General features: G+C 38.7%; 1 protein-coding gene across 1 annotated transcript; it reads right to left on the reverse strand.

Moving 5' to 3' along the window:
* Positions 1 to 2,388: 2,388 nt before the first annotated feature.
* Positions 2,389 to 5,724, reverse strand: ovca2 (OVCA2 serine hydrolase domain containing). The gene is made up of 2 exons (XM_042431235.1): positions 5,317 to 5,724; positions 2,389 to 3,204 (listed from the first exon to the last, which is right to left on the reverse strand). The coding sequence occupies exons 1-2, from the start codon at positions 5,468 to 5,470 to the stop codon at positions 2,684 to 2,686; spliced, it is 675 nt and encodes a 224-aa protein (XP_042287169.1). The 5' UTR covers positions 5,471 to 5,724; the 3' UTR covers positions 2,389 to 2,683.
* Positions 5,725 to 17,836: the final 12,112 nt, after the last annotated feature.

Below are 17,836 nucleotides of genomic sequence, written 5' to 3' on the forward strand. Positions count from 1 at the left end.
GGGGTCGTGAGATGATTAATGGGAGAGGAAAGAAGGAAAAACAAAGTTCTGATACACAAATCTGTTTTCAGTTTTTGGACTTTTCTCTAATCTTTGATTTTTGGTGAAATACTGGATCATTTTAACATTTATTGAAATGAAAACATGTGAGAAGTTTAGAGGGAAAAATCATTATTTGGTGGAGCTGTTAACAACTCATAGACATCTGAAATTTGACCCCGACTACACACTGCTTTTTGTAAGATGTCAAAAGCCAAAAAGGTTGGAAACCACTCGTTTCATCTTTAACAATGTTTAAAAGCTTGTCATATTATCCATTGTGTCAAATCTTCATCTGAAAAGTTACTAAAGCTGTCAAATAAATGCAGTGGAGTAGAAAGTACAATATTTCCCTCTGAGATGTAGTAGAGTGGAAATATAAAGTAGCATCAAATGGAAATAAAGTAAAGTACAAGTACCTCAAAATTGCACTTAAGTAAAGAATTTGAGTAAATGTACTTAGTTTCTTTCCACCACTGGTGATGTCTGTGTGTGAGCATCAGTGGCAGCTCATTGGATGTAGAAACAGGTGATATGTAACAAACAACAGACTGATTAGGAGTGTGTGTTTACAAAGAGAGGAAGTTGATACTTAATATAAGCAGTTTTCTTGGTACAATATTATATTTCAGCAAAGCAAATAACCTCCAACAACAGCGCGCAGTTGCCTGTAGTTTTTGGATCAAGGGTGGATTTTGAGATATTCACATCAATTTGTATCATTCTCGTCTGCGCACAACTATTTTTGTCAATGTTTCAAACGTAGCAGATACGTGAGAGGGTATGTTAGTGGCCAAAGCTGATGACACACATGATGTGGAAGGGAGGAGGATGTCGAAGAGAGTTTGAGAGGCCGGTGGGAGATGAAAGCAAAAGGGAAGGAAAGAGAGAAGTAGAGAGGAGAGAGCACACATCTGGAAACAATCGAATGAGTGCAGCCTAACATGCACATGCTTCAGCTATGAAAGAACAACATGTCCTTGAACCCCGTGCATTTGAATGTGCACATAAACCTGTCTATATAACCTGCATATGAGGAAACACCTTCATGCATCCCTAAACCCTAAAATCCCCAATCCCATTGTTGAGATATATCACCTCTGGATGAACAACCAACTCTTCATTTACTGCTCATACTCACATCCACTGTAATGTCAATCCAATGTGGGTGAAAATGACTCAGTAACCACATCAAGATGACTCCAACAATTGTTAGAACTTTTATTATGTTTACATCTAATTTGTTCCTCCTCATGTATCAGCATTTGTATAAACACTTTTTTTCTTAAAAATGATTCGCTACGATGGGGGGGCGAGGGGGGCCCTACTCTTACACAGCTGTCAAAATGCTACAAAACTAATGCAAAATATTCAAAATATTACGAAAACGTATTGTATCACGGTTTCCATTGTGATGTAAAATTCTTGTCATAACTTTCCACAATCATGGTGGAGTGTTCCCAGAAAATAAAAATGTCAGTCCTTGGTTTAGGGATTTTTTTTTAATGGAAAACACACTGTCTAGCTTTCGCTATTGAGATTATTGCAGGGAAAAAAATGGAAAACACATTTACATTTATTCCTGTAAAATGAGTCATTTATTTTTAAATTATATTATTTCCTGATATTTATCTAGCTCCCAAGAAAAAGGAAAAAAATCCTGACTGTTTCCATCTGTCTAAAGGCCTCAGTGCACTTCAAGCAAAGTGCCTGTCAGATGGTGTAACAGCGTCACTTTGTGATGGTAGAACTGGGGGCGCTGCGCCAACAAATTTCAATCTTTCCGTCACAGACGATCTTTCCGTGGCAACTGGCCAGGTGTGCAGAAGTGTGAAATTAAAGCAGGGTTTGAACTTCAAAGCTCTTCTTTTTTTTTCACTCTTCACTATTTACATCATTTTTCTTGTGTACAAGCATGTGAAGCATACTGAGGCCTTTATCTCATTATCTCAACCTTATTCTCATTTCAACACATTTAGAAAAATTTATCGACCAGTTGAGAGATGAGAGCTTTATGATACAATCAGTTATTTTTTTAATATGTCCCTGTGGGACAAGATGCAAGTGCTAAAACATTTGGTTTTAATTGCTCCTTTTCACAGCATGTTGACAGTAAGGAAAGCATCAGTGTAATTAACAACAAACCACCGTGAATGTCATTAGTTACACCGGTGTTTTTGCTGCTGTGACAAATTAAAATATGTCTCATATATTCCAAAATATTTGAAAGGGTTGTTTGTGACGTGCAAAGAAAAGTCATGATCTCATCTTCATGTTTAGTAGTAAGTCAATAAGGGCTCAATAAAAGATAAGAGAAAGCTTACAAAAAAGAAACCGAGCCAGAATATGTCAAGTAAACAGTTCTTATCTTATTTATTATCTGTTACAAGACAAGATCCTCCCTGAGAAGAACAGCAGGCATCGTATTGTTTTGGATGGATCAGATGACAGGGAAAAAAAAAAACACAGAGCACAAAGGTCATGACCCTGAACTTGACATTTTTACCTCACGTGCCTCTGGAATAAATTATGTTCTTCTTGTGAACATTATATAACTAACATTCCTCGTCCTCATTTAAGTGCTGGAGTCTTTTTCACGGACTGTAGCTCTTCACTTATTCAGAATTTCTGTGACTTTCTTTTCTCACTGGAACCTCTTGAGAAAGTCCTGGTAAGTTTGTCTGTGGGCAGATGCGGCAGGAACAAAATGGCCACCAGGATGCGTCAGGACCTGAGGGTCTTGGAAGGAGGGGAGGAGCTCCCGGCTCATGTTGTCAGGGATGACACGATCCTCCAGTCCAAACACATGCAGGGAAGGGAACTGGATGGGAGCGCTGTAAAATTTTTGGTGTTCCCTACATGCGCTACGGAAACCAGCGACAAGGATGGCAAAGCGGAAGCAGAACTCTGGCTCCAGTTTTTGTTCTTGTAGAGAGCACAGCATGGCCACAAAAGCAGCTCCCTGACTAAAGCCAAGGATGCCGTCGAACGGACCTTGAGTTTTCACAGCTTCTCTCACAACTGTCACACTCTCGTCGAGCCCCAGGCTTTCTTCACACTGCTGCTGAGCACTGAAACTCCGAGCCTGGGTGTCAGAAAACCACCAACCCCTGGGGTCCTCATCGCCTCCGGGTCCAGGGCCTGAACCATTCTCCTTGTCTGGAGCTTGTGAAAGGACAGAAGAAGAACGCTGTTATCTTGATGTCTTAAACTATTAAGATTTCAAAAGGAGGCACCGCAGATGAGTGGACCAGAGGTTTCTTCTGAAATCTGAATCTTCTGAAAATTAATCTTTACATGAACATTTATTGTATTACAACTTTGCTTTTGTTATTTCAAAGTGACAACAGATTTCCTTAATGTTTTGTATTTTTGTTTTCATTTAAATCTGCATGAGTGAAGTTTCCTGTTTGCATACAAGCAGAAAGTTATTTTTAGATCATAGACAATTTCAGGTAAGATGGAAATGTATCTTTTTATAGCTGTTACTATAAATTACAGCCTGTAGCTCTTACTAACTCTTGATCTCTTTCAGGTATTAAAATATACACAAAATTATATTATACTAGATTATATTACATTAGGGCTGCAACTAACGATTATTTTCATCAATTTATCTGTCAGTTATTTTCTTAATTAGTCAATTAGTTGTTTGGTCTGTAAAAAGTCAAAAAAATGGTGGAAGTTTTGGCAACCAACTAATTAATTGAATAATCGTTGCAGCTCTATATTACATTATATCTTGAAACAGAGCGAATCAAGCAAAATAGCCACTTTCCTCTGTTGTGCCTCCCCTTTAATGTGCCTCCCCTTTAATGTGCTTCATGACGAGACACATGATGATAGCCGTGGTAGTCATAATTAGCCAATTTAAAAAAAACTGAATTGCATGATTATTTTTCCACATCATGTCATAGTGTGTAACAGGTGATGAATATCATATTGATTTGTCCTAGTTTTTTATGAAAGGATAATTAAAAGGTTCCATCGAGTTACAAAAGTGCTGTCATATTTTAAAAAATGTTAAATACCAATTTGCAAAATTTGTTTAAGCAATCATAGCTCATGATTGATTATTTGCACAATGCTGAAGTTAGCATCCAATTTGGGGTTGAGGGGAAAGTTAAGGGAAACATAAATAATGATATTTAGTGGCTGATTTTCCATTTTTTTCTGCACTTACACTTGTGAAAAAGTGTTAGACATCGTAGCAGAAACCTTAACACTGTTTAAACCCACTTTCAGATTTGTGAAATCTTTATTTTGAAAACATAAAGAAGGGTGATTTTATGGCTTTTTTCCCTTCCACACCACATCAGACCAGGTCTTGATCAAAAACCACTATACTTAGACCTGTCAAATCTGGACTAGATTACTAAGGAGACTCCAGAGGCTCATTAAAACACAGTTGAGATTTGTGAAACCTTTACTCTATTTGTGAAAACTGAAAACAGGGGGATTTCACGTCTTTTTTCCAATCCAGACCACATTAAACAAGGTCTATATCAAAAACCACTATACTTAGACTTGTCAAATCTGGACTAGATTACCAATGAGACTCCAGAGACTCATTAAAACACGGTTTCAGATTTGTGAAACCTTTACTCTATTTCAGAAAGCTGAAAAAAGGGCAATGCCAGTGATTTTTTTGATGAAAACAGGGGGATTTCACGTCTTTTTCCCCCCATCCAGACCACATTAGACCAGGTCTGTATCAAAAACCGCTATATTTAGACCTGTATAATCTGGACTAGATTACCAAGGAGACTCATTAGTGGTTTTTGATCTAGATCTGGTCTGATGTGGTCTGGATGGAGAAGTGAAATCGCCCTTTTTGTGTGTGTTTTCATTGGCAAAATAAAGGTTTCACAAGTCTGAAAGTGGGTTTAAACAGGGTGAAGGCTTTTGCATTGATGTCTAGCACTTTTTCACCAGTGTAAATGCTGAAAAAACGGGAACTCAGCCTCTAAATACCATTATTTCTGTTTCCCTTAACTTTCCCCTCAACCCCTCGAATCGAAAGTTGACATCCGCGTTTGCTCGTTTGTTTATTTAACTATTTACTTTCATTTCTTCATTTTACACTTTTACATTATGTATAACTATGTCCATACAACTGTTTGGGGTCGTTGTAGAATAAAATTCAAGTCTAAGTCACACGCGTGAAAGCAAGTTTGTGACCACCACAACACTTTAAATATCTGAAACGTCAACGAACTACTAGTTACTGTCACCTCCGTGTGTTTTGGTTGCATGCAGGTGTAGAGGATGACCCACCTTCACTGTTAACTTGTTGTACACTGTGTGGTGCGCTCAGGTAGACGAGCTCCACTTGTTTCTTTAATAGCTTTCGCAGAGCTCCCGTCTTTTCCCGGAACGAGCTGCTGTTCTGACGGTAACCATGGATGCACAGGACCCGAAGAGGTGCCATGGAGAGGAGGTTAGCCCAACGTTAGCTAGCCGAAAAGCTAGCCGAAAACTTTAGATTCAATATGAAGTCGGAGAATAGTTATGTTTAAGAATGACCACCGGTCTGTTAAAATATATCGCAGCGTATTTGAACAACGAGAAAGGGTTGCTGAGCTATTTAAATACAGAAAATTCAGTAAAATGAGGAAGCAGCAACATAACTCATGAGGTTATCCTGCCTTAGTTTTTTTTCCTACCCGCATTCCGCGAAGACCCGCCCTACTCTGCCTCTCATTGGCTAGTACTCGTTGCCTTCGTTGGTTAGATTGGTTAGATTTAGGCATGAGGAATGACATTAGTTAGGGATAGGATAAGAATTTCAGTATCAGAGCCAATCAGAGTAGAGCAGGGCGGGTCTTAGCAGAATATCCGGCATGAATGAAAAGTACGTTCGTTTATTCCTTTCAAAGTAAAACCATTGTTGATGAACATGACTTTAAATATACCAATGTGAAAATAAATAACACATTCAAGGGAGATTATATAATGAATTAAAAAATGTTGAAAATAAAGAATACATTTAAGGGAGATTATATTGTAAATAAAAATGTTTTGTGAATTTGTAAAAGTTTTTCATTTGATGCCCTGTATTTTGAAGGACATCTGACTCGCCTGACGTAGCTTCCAGGAGCTTGACCAGAGATTCATATTTATATACCATCTATGGCTATGACAATATTACATAACTGGAAAATGTTATTTTTATATTTTCATGGAAGGCAACAGTTCCGTATTTAATGTATAAAATGTACAATTTTGCTGACATAAAGAGCTGGTGTACCGTTTGATTTCTATATGATAAAATATCAAATAGTCATTTGCAGTTTGTTTTGTTCAGTCTGTTGAGGGTCTGCTTTATTTCAAGGATTCAAATATTTTATTTGTGACATAGGCCTACACAAACAAATGCAGGCTGGCATACTCTTGCTCTACAAAGACTCTGGTGTGCAATAAATATATATCCTAATAATGTTATTAGAATAAGGTTTAAAATAGTCATTAGAAAATGTTACGGCTGTATGTGTTCCCTGTGCTGTTTGTCCTCCTTCCTCTCCTGTATCTTGCTCCACCCAGATCCTCACCTGGCCCAGGAAAGGCAGTAGTTAAATGCTCATGATCCCGTTGCAGGGAGAGGCTTGTGGATTGTGGACTACTGGTCTTGCTGCCCCTCAGCCTGGGATTTTATTTAGTTTTGCTGTCATTTGTAGCGTTTATTTAGTATCTTGGTTGTTTTGTATGTCTTTATGTTGATAAATCCCTTGGTTTGGCTATTTTAAAAGGCGTTAGAGTTTTACTTTGGGTCAAAGGTGGTGTGCTGTTCACCCCATAGGGCTGACTAAGGGGGGGGGGGGGGGGGTTACATATGTCTGTAATATACATATTAAACTATGTAAATATTGGTCCACCAGGTGTGTAGGTGGGCTGTGCAATTTTTCAGCACATAAAATGTTAAAATATACATGTGTTAAAAATGTAAGGCAAACTATACAACGTACACTCTGAGTGCAAATATGCAAATGTGCAGGGTGGTGGAAAGAGACGAAAATGTGCTAGACCAGGCAGAGGATACCAAGTTCACTGTCCTGAAGGCCCGAGGAAATAAGCTTTTTATTTAGTCTGTGTTGGACTTGTTTATCTTAGTGTAGAAGCTGGGAGAGTCTATTGCTTCATAATTTACACTTGTAGTTCAAATTCAGCATCCAGACTTATCTGAAACACCAACATTCATGATTTATCCATTCCACATTTTGTGTTTGTAATGATGATGATTACACACTGACACACATATTATATGTCTAATTCTATCAAAATGTAAGTATTAGAAAATTATACATTTAGTACAGTGATATTTTAAAGGAGAACATCATCAGTCATTTTGACAACCCCTCACATCAAACTTGCTTTCTTTCAGCAGCCTGCTAAACATATGGCTCAAACTGATGATGCTGAAAAAGCAGCTACATGACATGCTGCAATCTTGTGTTGACTTCATGAGGCTTGAAGTTGAATAATTTTATAAGCACAAGATGATTGGAGATGATTGGTGTTCTCACAGGGAAAAAATATAATCTTGCATCCATGAAAAGTCACTTGCATCCTACTTTATGAGTCCCGGATTTGATAAAAGAGATTTCCGTACACTTAGATCTATGCAGTATTTCACTTTAGTCTGAGCTTTGGAAAGCTCAAAATAAAGTGAAATACTGCATAGATCTAAGTGTACGGAAATCTCTTTTATTAAGTTTGAACTCATTGATGCTTCCAGCACCTTACAAAGACTTAGCTGGGTGGAGTGGTGGTCATCCTGCATTCAGAGACTCAGATTTGTCAATAAATACTGCATAGTGTGACTGAAAGTTAAGATACAGTAAAATTACCTTGTTTGGGCAGGTTTAAATTTAATCATTTCTGACGTGTTGACAGTCAAATCTATGACATTGATAAGAGAAGAAACTCTTCGTTCTTTCATCTATTTCTGTTCTGGTCTGAATTATTCAGATATTCGTGTTTTTTACAGTGTCTACTACTTCTCAAATGATTAATTGATTAATTAACCGAGGGAAAATTAATCCAGTAGAATTTTGATAATACATTAATTTTTGTCCATTATCACAAAAAGAATGTCAAACATTGCAGTGTTACACTTTCACAAATGGTAGATTGGGCGCCGGGATAAAACTTCTGATGGAAATTATTTTTGAGGCGAAAAAAACCTAAATTGAAAAAATGATTAACAGAGTTATCGCTCATCAAAATTATTCTTGGCCTCAGCCAGAGTCTACAAACAAGAATGCTGCCTATCTGAGCTGCAGTGTTCTCACTGAAACTTAAAATAGTTCTGACTGGATGGTATGACGATTTTGATCAGAGTATGTGGTTTTACAAAGAAAAGGTTGTACAGCTGTAGGAGCATGGCAGGAAAAACTGACTTATTTCTACAGTGCAAAGCAGAGGACTTTGTCTGGTGCAACCTTGTTTTTATTACTTATTAACCCAGGACTTACAGGGAGCTCCAAGTTAAGGGTTCAAAGTGGCTTATATGAGCCAAACTGTTTTCCACTCTAATGAACCTAAGCATGTGTTTCTGGAAAACAGGGATACTGTACAACAAAATTCTTCCTTCCTCACATTTGCAGGGAGCCCTCACATTTATGGCAGATGCACGGTACTGGCTGACTGATGTTCTACTTATGGACACCGCGTGTGGCTGAGTTTCTGGGGTAGCTCACGCTTATCAAACAAAGATGGACTCATTGCTTGCTGGCGTGAGGCTGACCCCTAAAAACACTGATGAGAATATCTATTGCTGTGACATCTCAGAAAAGCTAGGTGATAGAAAGCAGCTACTGTAAAAATCATGAAAGCTTTTGAGTGCTTAAATCTTTGAGCTCTCTGCAAAAACACACATACACACACGCACAAAAAGAAAGAACTTTATTTTCAACACTGATAAAAGTGAAATACTAATTCTAGGCCACAGGAAACTCACTTATCAGACTCTCTTTCAACTTCAGTGGCGGCACAGATCTCCCAAAGGACCCTGTCAGAAATAAAGGCATTATCTTTGATCCAGATTCTCTTTGACAAACATACAGTATGAAGGCAATATCCAAAACACTGTATTCTCACTCAGGAGTGATATGCAGGGGTTGGCATTTAGCCAGTCCTCCTGAGGGTTTTTGAGGATGGCCCAAAGCAGTGACAGGCATAAAAGCTTAGTGTTTTCAGGGGAAAATGGAAGAAAGAAAAAAAAAAGTTAAAAGAAAAACAAAAAGTTAAATCAGGTTTGACCTTCCTGGAGCTTCTTTTCCTACAATCCCTGGACGTAAAATGTACACACAATGTTGTTTTATTAATGTGGTATTGTTGCATCCTTTTCTGTTAACTCATCTTTAACATACAGTATGTAACTTTTCACTGATAAAAATAAAAAAAAAATAGTTCATGTGGCTGCAGGGTGCACCTACAAAGATGTTTATTGAGATATCCTGTGAGTATTTGTGTATTATGGAAGTGCTCTGGGTCAGGGTTTACCCAGCTGGGACGTGGTACAGCAGGGAGGACACCGGCTGTTTTGTAGGTGTGGCCTCAAGGCATGGCAAGCTTCTGATTCAGAGAGACTGTTTTCACCGCTTCTGTCTCCTCTCAGGGTCTCTGTCAACAAGGTTGTTTTCTTTGATGATTTTGTTCCAGTTTTTGGAGTGGCCTCACATACAGGCTCTCGTCAATTAGGTTTAGTAAAGGTCTTTTGTTGCTGAGAAAGCGCACGTGTTGATTTGCCCCATGACGCACATGCTAATTAGGGAGACTGAGGAAAAAAAAAAAACACACACCCAAGGGACAAAGCTGCTGTTGATGTTCTCCAGCACTGGTGCGGAGCCATGTGGCGATCCACCGGGGAGGCAGAGAGAGAGAGAGGGAGTGAGAGAGAGTGAGAGACCGTTAACGGTGTAGACAAACTGATCTCCTTTCTCATTTTTTTTATTTATTTTTAATTCCTTCCAGAATGGGCTGCTGCAACACATTACTCCCTGGCTGTCCCATCTCCACACTTAAGACATTTCCTGTTATTCAAAACTCAGCATCCCAAGTATTAATGTGGATCATACCACACAAAAAAAAACATTATCATGACATGTGGCATTATATCATAATATATAACAAATAACTAACAACATGTCAAAAGGAGCCTTTAACACAACAAGCAAATCAATAACTTAATGTTTATCATCTTAATTGTAGCATATAATACACAACCTTTGTCACAATGAACATAATGAGCATAATTACTCTATAAATATAACATGAGGCCATAATATATACTGAAAGACTGCAGAACATTAACTGTGACAACAGGAACCAGAACCTGTGGTATGAATGTTGAATCTTGGATACTTTTTTATAGCTGTTTAATTAAGTCTAAATTACTGATTTTCATGACTTTTTAAAGTTTGATTTATTCATTCTGATGCAAGTTTTGTGACAAATATTTTACCTAGTTTTGAGTAAAAATACCAAACAAATAACAAATGTTAGCAACATTTCCAAATTGTCCATAATTAGTCTGCAAATATAACATGAGGCTGTAATGTTTACCCAGATGCAAAACATTAACTGTGACAGCTGAAACCAGAAGTCAACTTGTGACATGACATAGCAGTTTAATTAAGTCTAAATTACTGATTGTAATGACTTTTTGAAGTTTGATTTATTCATTTTTGATACAATTTTTGTGACAACTGTTTTGCTAAATTTTGAATAAGAAAAACTCAACACTTATACTATGGTGCTTATTTTGATTAGTACAAATCCTAACAAACAAGATTTGTAAAATCATATCTGTTATACATATCTGTTCAATCTTGACACTCACACAATATATATATATAAATATAAAACATACATATATATATATATTATAAGGTTTCATAATGGATCAGCTCAAACTCAAACAAATGATAAAGGGTTTGAATACAGTATGACTGATTCAAATTCCAGGAGCAATTCCATCTACCAAAATGTGAAAATAATTTCCCACAGAAACAAAGAAGAAGTGAGATTGTGTAACACCTTGAGTTTATCATGCATTGTCTTTGTGATGTGTATTTGTATATGTAAAATGGTTTGTGACAGTGTGGCACTATGGCTGTGAGGTGAAATGGGGTCTCCCTTCATGTTGTACTGCAGTGCACAAGGGGGCAGTGGTGCACCATAGGTTCAGGATTTAGCGGCCCTCACGCTTGCATGGTAGCAAAATACTACCAGCAAGCTGAACCTACCTGTGTGTACGAGTATATGAGAAAGTCCACATCAAGTAATTTCATAGAATAATGAACAAGATTGGAGTCATGCATAATACTGTAATTACACTCTAATTAGAAATGAAACTATTCAAATTAAAAACAGCAGATCCACCCCACAGATTGAGAATTACAATATCTGTGACAAGTGAATCCTGTGATTATTCTCACTTTAAAGCCGGCAGCTGAACAGCGATGGTGCAGCGTGATCTGAAGCAGACATGAGCACACGCAGGTTAAGCTTCACAGCCAGAGCCAAGAACCAAAATAGGGAGAGCAGTCATGTTCAGAGAGCGTCCTGCAGGTTGCGTCCTCCAGCGGAAGATCTGTGCCGCTGTCCTCTGCAGTGACATTATTAGAAACCCCTGTCATTCTGCCGTGCTATCTGTGAAGTCTGTGAGCACATAAAGGAGGACAGCGAAGAGTATGACGAATGCCCTGTCTGCTCCGGATCCTCACCGGAGCTGGCAATGTAGGCCATACACAACGTGAATGCCCTCGGAGAAAAAGCAGATAGACGATCCAAAAAAAATGCATCTTCACGCTTATTCAAAGTGTTTATCTTCATGTGTTAAGTTCTATTCAGGAAGACACCGCTGTGGTTCTTAATATGGTAAGCATATTGCAAAAACAGCGTGATAGAAGGCTGTTTAGTTGTAATGCAGCCTTGACAGCTGACAGGTGAAGCCGCAGAAGTTGGAGATGTCACTTCCTGCAACTGAAAATGTCAGTTTCACTCAATATGTGACGCCATTATCATTCTTTTATTAAATAATAAGACATAGTCTCAGACAACTTCCTGATTCAGCAACCACTCAGGCTTCCATGTATGTCACTCTTTCCAAACATCTCCTGAAGTGCTTAATAAGTTTAATCTGTTATTATGTTTTTTGATCTGAAGTGGTGACTGCAGAATCCTCTTTGCAGCAACATTGACTTGTGTTTTGACAAAACAACCCCATGTTTTGTCAAAATCAAACACGGTGTAATCCACGTGTTTTGATTCACATGTTTTCATTCATGAAATCACGTTTTGTCCAATGTGTGGTGTTTGGGATGTGACACATGAGCATCGTAATTAATATCCCCAATGTGCTCCCCACTGGGCTTATCTATGTGAGATCATTGTTTTGGAAAACTGCGGTTATTGTAGAGCCCAACTTAAGAATTAAGCAGGGTGGATCCATCATTCCCTTAAGTTTCATTAAAATACAAAGATATTATGTGTGAAAGATGGACAGACTGGAGCTGATCTGTAGTCCCCTCCAATGAAGTCGTTTTTGGAGTAGTCCTTTAACTATATGACGCTGCTCTCAGCGCCGTACAGTACAGTGTGTTCCAAAGCCTCTTATCCTTTCCTTTAGATGATGCTTTCAATGCTTTGAATGAGCAGACTCACACCTCGCTGCTCCCAAAGTGGTTACAGATATAAATGATGCTGGAGCTTACCCATTGACTCACTGACTACTCCTTCTTATCGGCCTTGAAAATTGAAGAGCTACTAGTATTTATTTAAAGCAGCATTGTGATTCTGATTGAGTCATGCAGGAGAAACTCCCTGTGATCTCAGCAGTTAATTTTTAGGAACGAATTGTACTATGTGACTCAACCAGTAGGAACGGCACACTTCACTCAGTCATATACTGTAAGTAACAAGGATAAGAGATGGTGCTAGTAGAGAGGATCAGGCTAAAAAAAGTGAAATCATGCTCTATCTTAAATTATTCTGGGAAGGAGAAAATCTCTGTATTGATGTGTAGAAAGTTGCACACTACTCTCTGGTGTATGTTTTGAAATGATGCACTGATGCATTGCTGTTCAAATTCACAGTCCATTGGCTGCTGCAGATCTAGCTGAACTTCAATGGATTGCAAGTGGTCCTGATGCTTTTGGCTGCAGGCTTTCATTAAAAAATAGATCAAAGAGATCAAATTGATAAAAGTCTAGAAGGGGGGGATAAACCGTGTCGCCACCAGAAATTAAATTTTATGATCAGACGCACGGGGAATCAAACACTGAACGTGGGAAATCCCACTTTTTACCCTCAACCATCATCTGCTTCACATGCTGCTCAATTATTTCATTTTATGTTACAGATATTTCAAGATCAAGTAATTGAAGCCCAACTGCTGCATATGTTATAAAACATTAACCCAGTCCCAAACTCATCTGTCAGCAATGACTGGAGCACAGGGTTGCTGATCTTCTCAAAAAAGGTGCATCTGTTGTCTTTGGAAAAAGGCCCAACACTCAGAGAGACAAATGACTCTGAACTTGTGGAGGACTGTATATTAGGGCATTTGGGTTGTGTAGTGTATTTTCTCCAGCTCATAAGAGGAGGCTGCAGCAGGATAAGTGTCCAGAGGGAGGGAGAAAGAAAGACATTGAAGATGAAGATTGAAGAGATGAACAGAAGTACTTTGTCAGTGCTTTCACAGAGCCAATGAAGAAAGACACGTCTGTCTCTCTTCTGGTGAAAGGTCTTCTGATATTTCAGTTGTCTTGAGAAAATGGGAAACTTAATAGAGGCTTGCAGGAGAGGCGCAGAAAAAGTTTTTCACAGATTTTCTTGAAACCTTATCAGAGCTCCTTAATAACCCGCTGGGTTTTACCTACAACATTTCTGAGTTAAAAAAAAGAGAGGCTGAAACAGGCCTGTGACAAAGTTGAGTTCTACTATTAGATTCCCCAAATTTCTTATATTATAATGAAGGACCACACAAGTCTGTCCTCCTAGGAAATACCCCAAAACGACATATATTTAGGTTCAAGTGATACAACCATTGTAAGAACAATGAATAATAAAAGAGTAAACAGTGTGACATTGTTATAGAGTGATAAAGTCCTCAGTAGGAGGTGGCGGAGGCGGTTGGATGGGTCAACAAAACATCAGACTTTGAGTGTTTGCTTCCTGATTCCTATCGACAGTCAACACTGATTTCTTTTAAACATGACCACAATCATCCCTAACCTTAAACAATCTTTCCCTAAGTTGTTTTTGTACCTAAACCTAACCAAACCGTAACCATATCTGCGTCCCCCCTCATGTATGTTAATAGGGTGGACAAAAAATTAGGAACACTTTTCAATATAATTCACTCCAGTACACCTCCACCACCCACTACAACCTCAATAATAAACATAAACTAAAATTTTCACCTTTCTGAGAATGTCAACAAAGTAGAATTTATGGCAGACCTGTTTTATTGGATGGCATTGGATTGCACAGGTGTTCCTGTGGTGAGTGTACATGTTATCCAAAGGCACTGGGTTAGTGATCATCCAGCAGGGACCTGGTAGTTAGGCAGGGATGACCCAACTGTTTAATAGATGTGGTCTCTGGGCTTACTTCAAGGCAAGGCAGCTCCCAAATGAGAGACTGTTTTCAATGACTGTCTCCTCTCAGGATCTCTGTGATTTTCTTTCACTATATTTTATCCTTAAGGATATGACACTAGTTTTAGATAGGTGTCACATATAGGCTGTGCTAGTTAGGTTTACAAAAGGTCTTTTGTTGCTGTGAGAGGAGAGCGCACACAGGCTTACTGTTGTATCATGGTGCACATGCCAATTAGGGAGAGTTAAAAAACACACCCAGGGGACAAGGCTGCTGTTGATGTTCTTCAGCACTGATGAGGAGCCATGTGTCAGTCCCTGAGGGAGGAATAGAGAGAGAGAGAGAAAGAGATTGCAAATAAGATGGGGTGCGATAAAAAGATAGGAAAGACGAAACAAAGTGGGGAGTTCCTATACTCAGGTGTAATGTGGCCCTTCGCTGTCACAGTGATTTATGAGGAACAGAAATATTATAATATTCTTGCTGTAAATCAGACAAAGGGGAGCAAGAGGGTAAGGGAGTGAGGAGGTTTAAAGTGTGTATGTATGTGTGTCTAAGACAAACAAGTCAGGCAAAGGGGCAACATATATTCAATCCAAAATCAAAAGGGAAACTTAAGCAAAACAATAAGTGGACATGGCACCCACGCACCACATCTATATGTATCTGCACTTTGTGTAGATTATTGTGCATATACACACTCGTGCTTTCTCCCACAAATAAAGGAGTAACACACCAAGATGTTTAAATTAATGTGATTTCTTTGCTTTGATTGCTCCTATACTGTAAAAGTGGGAGTCTTCGTAATGGATGTTTGCAGTGATGATTCAACTCAGTGTCCTTTTGCATTTGAGCACAAATCACTTTATAGGCCAGTCGTAGAATAAAAATGGAAACTGTTTTTAAATATTGCAGCTTGAGGTGTTTTTTTCATTTGTGAGTGAAGGCTGCCTTTGTAACCTTTTAACTTAGGTCTTATGCAATTCTTGTATGAGCAAGTTCACCCAGTAGAATAGGAGCAGGTTCAGTTTGTGCTTTTACATGTGTCAGTACACTTGTGTATCCATTGCTCGTTATGTAGCTTTAATTTACGTTATCAGAGTGCAGCATGCGCAGAGAGAAAGGGAAGACAGTGTGGAAACAGTGATAACCTTGAGAGAAGGTTTATCGATGTGACTCTGCACACTTTTCCTCTTTGAAGTATTGCTTTGCATCCCCTTTTTCACACTCTTATCACATTCATTCACCAACACCAACACATATCTCACCCAATAACCTGCCAACAAACACGCACATACATACAGGCTCAACATGTATTTATGTATTGTATACCTGCTGGTTCGACATAGCTTTGTTTATTACTTTACTCACATTACTCATGAGAATCAAATATGTTCTAGCACGAGAGCTTGTGGCATATCCGAGATTTTAATTAACAACAATAATATAGATTATATTTCAAAAAGAAATATTGGTATCGGTATACACAGATGGGACTCCCCAACTGATCTCAATTAATGAGAATACCAAGAAGCCTGAGATCAGCTATCTTTCACCTTGGCAGAACATTTACATTTGTAGTGTACATAACTCTATAGCAATTCATTTACTACACTGGCTGCTCTGGGGACCTCTAGTCAGCACCACCTTTTAACCTTCATTTTGAAAACCTCATCTAAAACTACCAATAAAATGTACTCTAGGTAATGTGGTTGCAGCTCTGTGTCCTTTTTGCTTTGTTTATAGTTATCGTAAGAAAAAGGAAGCGAATGCCGATTGTGAAAAGAAAGACAGACTTCTCCTTAACTTTGATGAAAGGTTAAAATGTTCCCGAGTGAAACGTCATTTTCATTGCTGTGGTGGCGGGACAAATTGTCATTTACAGGTCAGCAACAGGACTCCCACTCAGGTGTGGTTGATGTGCAGCACTCCCATTTAGAGAGCAGCATAACATTAACACACCTCCTGTTACAACACACACACACACACACACCACAACTAATTCCACTTCAAGTAGAACATTTACAACATTGCCTCCTGTCATTAGTGATGGATAATAGGTGATGGCGAGGGGGTGGTGGTGGGGGGTTGTGGATTCAGGGGCCGCACATCCAGTAATAATGGCATGCAAAGTCAGAAAGCTGAGAGATGCGTGGAGTGATGCAGGAGGAGCGGCGGGAGATGAAATGAAAGGGGGCAGAGGGGGGATTAGCTACAGTTATTAGCAGCTTCTAAAGTAATCACACTCATTATTTGCAATCAGATTGGGTTAGATGGTTATAAAACAAAAGAGTGAAAGAGAGAGAGAGACAGAGAAAGAAAGACAGAGAGACAGTGAGAGAGAGAGCGCATATTCCTACCTCCTTTTTCTTTCTCCAGTAATACCAGTGATACTAAGTACATAGTGACAATTGTGTCTATCAAACCTAGTATTTGAAGTTTTCAGAGGCTTTACAGAGTAAAAGTAGAGATACCACATTGTAAAAACAGTCATAGTACACACGTAGTACCACAGCCAATCTGCTTAAACCTTTTGGCCAATTAGGGGCAGCAAAAACAAGTTACAAACCCTTTACACACCCTGTTGATATGGAGCAACATTAGCATTCATTTTGAGTTGTGTTCCTGGCCACCTGGCAAATCTAAGTCCAATATTCACTCTATTTCAGCTCTGATTTTCGGTCTCTAACAATTCCTGAGGGTAATATCTGGCTCTTTGGTCGCTGAATGCTCCACTACGTTGAACAGCTAGTTGATCATTTTGTCTGCCATTTGGTGCTGAGCAGGTAGCACAACAGTTGCCTGCTGCATCTGGAAACAACTCTGATGAGAGTGGTGGGAGTTATTATAAACTGTACCTTATGTTTGTATTTCAACATCAATAATGCACTGGAAATCAAAGTAATTGCTGAGATCTGAGAATGCTAGAACATCTCTACAACAAAGAATCAACAAAGAAAAGGCTGTAAACCTGTCAACAGTTGTTTCTTTTTTTTTCTGGGGGGGTGGGGGTGGGGATGGGGGGCAATAACTAATCAATAACTTGATGAGTTATTATTGCTCATACGTATCATGGACACAACACAAATAGTATCCAAGTTGTTGAAAGAAAAATCCTTTAAGTAGTAAGTACCTGTGTGCCCCTGTTGAACCATTACACTACCAAATTTATTAACTGACTGCCAAAAAG

Source organism: Thunnus maccoyii, chromosome 13 (assembly GCF_910596095.1).
Source record: "Thunnus maccoyii chromosome 13, fThuMac1.1, whole genome shotgun sequence".
Classification (NCBI taxonomy): domain Eukaryota; kingdom Metazoa; phylum Chordata; class Actinopteri; order Scombriformes; family Scombridae; genus Thunnus; species Thunnus maccoyii.